The 5,446-nt window shown below is 43.6% G+C and overlaps 1 protein-coding gene across 1 annotated transcript; it reads left to right on the plus strand.

Annotated features, from left to right (window-relative positions):
* The first annotated feature begins 4,231 nt into the window (after window positions 1-4,231).
* On the plus strand, window positions 4,232-5,446 carry LOC122082276 (uncharacterized mitochondrial protein AtMg00810-like). The gene is made up of 3 exons (XM_042649738.1): window positions 4,232-4,306; window positions 4,649-5,128; window positions 5,255-5,446. The coding sequence occupies exons 1-3, from the start codon at window positions 4,232-4,234 to the stop codon at window positions 5,444-5,446; spliced, it is 747 nt and encodes a 248-aa protein (XP_042505672.1).

Below are 5,446 nucleotides of genomic sequence, written 5' to 3' on the forward strand. Positions count from 1 at the left end.
GGGGGGGGGGGAGACGGGGATCAGCCCATTTCAAAGTTGAATCCCTGTTCTAGACTTCAGTAAGGAAAACCTCAGAAAATTAGGGAAAATGAGATACTTTGGCAACACAAAGTGATTTCTCTCTCTCTCACACGCACACATTTTCCATAAAATGACTTGGCCTATATTTAGTGATACTCCCTTAATTTTTTTCCTGATTCCCATTAAAAATCATCTTCCATCTCTCTCTCTCTCTCTCTCTCTCTCTCTCTCATTTTCCAAAAAAAAATAATAGTGCAAAAGATTTTCCATAAAATGACTCGGCCTATATTTAGTGACACTCCCCGACTCAACTTTTTTCCCATTCCCTAGAAAATCAACTTCCATCTCTCTTTCTCTCTCTCACTCATTTTCCACAAATGACTAAGTCTATTTCCTTGTAGGGGAATTTACCATCACTCCCCTACACTTGGCCTATATTTATTAAAACCCTTCTATTTTATTTTATTTATTTTATTTTTCTGATACTCCTCTTATTTTGAACTTTTACATCTCTTTCTCCCTTGCTCTTATTTTATTTATTTATTTTTCAAATGGGCTGACCTAAAACATACTTTTACTAATCCAATAAAATAGCCAGCTATATTGTCTTTCTTTTATTACTTGGTTCAAATGTTGCTTTGTTGGTTGAAACTCAAACTCCTCCTTCGAGCCCATATCGTTATTTTTTTTTTTTTTTTTTTTAGTATTGAACCACTTAAGGATATTGTCATTTATTAATTTTTTTTCTTTTTTTCTTTTTTAATTTTGTCTCATCCATCATCAAGGTTATTGTTTATTTATTAATTTTTTCTTTTATCTCATTCATCATCACGAGTTTAGTAATCTATTGTTTTGATTGGTATTGGCTTAGTATCGATCTCAACCGATATTAATTCGGATCGGTATCAGTCTCAATGTTACATTCCCCATTAGGGTTGCGACACATGGTTTTAGGGATAAAAAATTAAGTAAAATTTTAATAATTAGATATGTATCGTTCTCAACCAATACCGATACGGATCACTTAATCCTTCCACAATGAAAAGAGACTTAAATTCATGAGAACTCGCCACTCTCTAATAGATAAATGCGGCCCATGTAAAGTATTGATTTTCATTCCCAGTCAATTTGAAAAAAGTTTAATAGGTTCAAAAGTAGGGGAGCATCAGATAAAAAAAATAAAAGGTAGGGAAATTTTAGTAAATATAGGCCAAATGTAGGGGAGTGATCGTAAATTCCCCTTCCTTATACTCTCTTATGTACACTGCCACCTAATCTCTTGTAATCCAATCTTCTATAAATGTATAGTTGGCTAGGGTTACACAGTCACTGTGTGACTGTGTGCATATATATATATATATATTTATATTCTCAGAATCAATGAAATATACTGAAAATCTCAACATTCTAAGTTCTTACATGGTATCAGTGCCTCTTTTGGCTCACGCCTCCCTCTCCATACCCTAGCGCCTCTCTTGGTCGCCCATCTCTCTCTCTATCTCTTCTCCTCTTCAATGGCCTCTGACCTCCCCCCAACTCTACCCACCACTGTCACCACCCTTGACACCCAGCTCTAGGCGGCCCCTTCGTCATTCCCTCAACCCTCCATCGGGTCTGCTCATCACTTTCTCTCCCTGTGTCTTACTCCTAAGAACTATCTTCTCTGGCGCGCTCAGTTTACACCATTCCTACGCGGCCAGCGTCTTCTGCGTTTTGTTCATGGCTCTCACCCTTGTCCTTCTGATGCATCCTCTGCAATTGAATGGAAGGAGTAGGATGCCATCCTGATAAGTCTCCTAATTGCCTCTCTCTTTGAGGAAGTTCTTCCCCAACAAGCAAACACATTTGGGATAGCCTTGCCCAAACCCATGGCTCCACCTCTACCACACACATAATGAACCTCCACTTCACCCTCCAGTGTCTCACCCATCAGGCTGATGAGTTGGTTACTCAGCTTCTCTGGCGCGCTAAGTCCTTGTCTGATGAATTGGTTGCTACTGGTCGTCCTCTCTCCTTAGAGGACTTCAACCTTCACATTTTTCGCACTCTTCGCCAACAATTGCAAGACATTGTCCCAACTCTCCTTGCTCGCTCAGAGCCCATTTCTTATACTAATTTGCACAGCCTCCTTGTGAATCATGAGTTTCTTAGGGTCAATCCCCTCACCAAACTGACCTTCTCTGCCACAGATGATCCGCCCGTGGTCAACAATGTTCAGAAGGAGCCATTTTCCCCCCTCTTCTTCTTCTCAAGACAAAGGAAAAGGGTGTGGACATGGTGGTCATGGTCGCGGCCATGGAAATCTCTTGTGTTCCATCTGCAACCCCACCAATCATATGGCAACTACATGCTTCTACAGGCAACATCCCAGCCGACCCCAAAACCTACACCTATTACCATCATCCTAACCCCCCATCAGCTAACTACACCTACACCACCGCCTGCCATCACCCTAACCCACCTCTCCTCCCCATCCCACCCCACCCCACCCCACCCCACCCCATTCAACCTTACCCTGGTACCCAGACATTGGAGCGTCCCATCATGTGACCCCTGACCTTCACTCCCTCTCCAGTTACACAGAGTACAATGGTCAGGATCAGCTTCATGTCAGTGATGGTAAGGGTATTCCCATCTCTCATGTTGGATCCTCTTCTCTTCCTTCTTTTTCTCCTTCTCGTAATTTCTCCTTATCTAATATTCTCCATGTGCCCTCCATTTCTAAACCCCTGCTCTCTGTTAAAAATTTTTGTAGTGATAACAATGTTTTTTTTGAATTACATCCCTCTCATTTTTTTGTCAAGGACCAGGTATCCAAGTCCACACTTCGATCCAAACCGAGTAAAGGTGGCCTCTACACCCTCTCTCCTTCACCAACCTTCTCTGCTAATGTTGTTGAGCGTCTCTCTCTAGACTCTTGGCACCATCGTCTAGGCCACCCTCACAAACGTCTTCTTTGCCATATGCTCAAGACTAATAAGTTGTTGTGCCCTTCTACACATTTTACACCTGTTTGTCTTGCCTGTCAGTTTGGAAAATCTAGTCATCTTTCCATATGGGAGACTTATTCTAGGAGTTTGTTTCCTCTTAATTTAATTCATAGTGATGTCTGGGGCCCCTTTTTGTGCCCTCTTTCTCTGGACATCGTTATGTTGTCATTTTTGTTGATGATAACACAAAGTATATTTGGTTTTATTCTGTCATTGATAAATCTGATGTGTTTTATATTTTTATTCAATTTCAATCCGTTGTGGAACGCCAATTTGGCAAAAAATAAAGAATGTTGAAACAGATTGGGGGCGTGAGTTTCGCTCTCTCCCTCAATTTTTTAATAAAATTGGCATCCACCACCATATGTCCTATCCCCACACGCATGAGCAGCAAGGTGTCGTTGAGCATCGCCACCGTCACATTGTCGAGACAGGCCTCTCTCTCTTGGCTCATGCATCTGTTCCTCATTGCTACTGGACTCATGCGTTTGACATTGTTGTGTATGTGATTAATCAAATGCCCTCTTCGGTCTCTAGTGGCGTCTCTCCCTATCAACTTGTCTTTCACAAGCATCCAGGCTACACCTTTCTTCGTGTGTTTTATTGTCTTTGTTTCCCTTACCTACATCGATACAATCGTCATAAAGTTGAGTTTCGTTCCACCCCCTGTGTATTCCTAGGGTACAGTCCATCCCACCATGGTTACCGGTGCCTTGACCTTCGCTCTAATCATACTTATAATGAACGCCATGTGCGCTTTTCTGAAAATTCCTTCCCCTTTTTCTCTCAATCAGTCACCCCTTCTCCATCGCCTCCATCTCCTTCTTCCTCACCGTGGATCTCAATTCCCACAAAGAATTGTTTCACACCTCTCCTGCCCTTACAACCACCTATTTCTCCCCCTTCCCTGCCTACCCCTATCCCACTTCCTTCCCCTATGTCTCCTATTCCACTCGCCTCACTCCTTGTCTCCCCTACTGGATCCACACCATCTCCACCTCTTCGCACCAGACCTTTTAAGGACATGTATGCACCTCAGGAGAACAACCCCACACTGCCTTCACCTCCAACCCCTCCATCACCACCACCCCCTCCACTTTCCTACACCCCATGCAACTTCGCCCTCACCCCACCTCTCACCAAGCCCTCACTGCCACTACACAACCCTTGGAACCAACACCTTCTCTCAGGCCTCTAAGCACCTTGAGTGGCACCAAGCCATGGCTAAAGAGTTCAATGCATTGGTCAAGAATGGAATGTGGTCTCTTGTTCCTCGTACTGCTAGTATGAATTTGGTGGGTTGCAAATGGGTCTATTGAGTAAAACGAAAGGCTGATGGGTTCCTTGAGCGCTACAAAGCTTGTTTGGTGGCCAAAGTGTTTCACCAGCAACATGGGCTTAATTATCATGAAACTTTTAGCCATGTTGTTAAATCCACCACCATTCGTGCCGTTCTCTCCATTGTTGTATCTCAGGGTATCTTAGGGTTGGCCTATAGGGTAGTTAGATGTTCATAACGCCTTTCTCCACGGCATCTTATCTAAGGAGGTTTTATGTCCCAATCACAGGGTTTTATTGATGCTAATCGCCTAGCTCATGTATGTAGGCTTCATAAATCCCTATATGGCCTTAAACAGGCTTCTCGAGCTTGGTTTCGCAGACTCTCTGATTTCCTTCAACGGTTGGGATTTCATGCTTCACAAACTGATCCTTCTCTCTTCATCTACAAGGCTGGGTCGACCCTTGTTTATATACTGGTATATGTGGATGATATTCTAGTCACCGGCAATGCCTCCTCCCAAGTGGCTTCTCTTCTTATAGGGCTTGCTCAAGAATTCCCCATTAAGGACCTCGGCAACCTCCATTTTTTCTTGGGTATTGAAGTCATCCGTCATTCCAAGGGTCTTCTTCTCTCGCAATCCAGATATATTTCTGACCTCCTCAAGCGGTCTGGTATGACTGAATGTAAGGCTGTGCGCACACCCATGGCTATCACTCTACCAGCGTCTACCTCTGGGGGTGCAGTCATGGCCGACCCTACCCAATATCGGTCTATTGTAGGGGCATTGCAATATTTTACTCTCACACACCCTGATGTTGCTTTCGCTGTCAATCAAGTTTGCCAGTTTATGCACTCTCCCACAGAGGATCATTGGGGACATGTCAAGCGTATCCTACGCTACCTCAAGGACACACACACTCATGGACTTCTTCTTGAACACTCCTTTCAGTGCTCGTTATAGGCCTTCTCTGATGCAGATTGGACTGGCAGCAGTGAAGAACCCAAATCCATTGGGGGCTATGCAATATTTCTTGGCCCCAATCTAATCTCTTGGAATTCTAGAAAGCAATGCATTGTGGCGCGTTCCTCCACTAAGTCTGGGTACAAGGCCCTTGCTGATGCCTTTGATTTGGTTGGAATCGCTCTTCATTGA

The sequence above is a fragment of the Macadamia integrifolia genome, chromosome 6 (assembly GCF_013358625.1).
Source record: "Macadamia integrifolia cultivar HAES 741 chromosome 6, SCU_Mint_v3, whole genome shotgun sequence".
In the NCBI taxonomy this organism is placed as follows: Eukaryota; Viridiplantae; Streptophyta; class Magnoliopsida; order Proteales; family Proteaceae; genus Macadamia; species Macadamia integrifolia.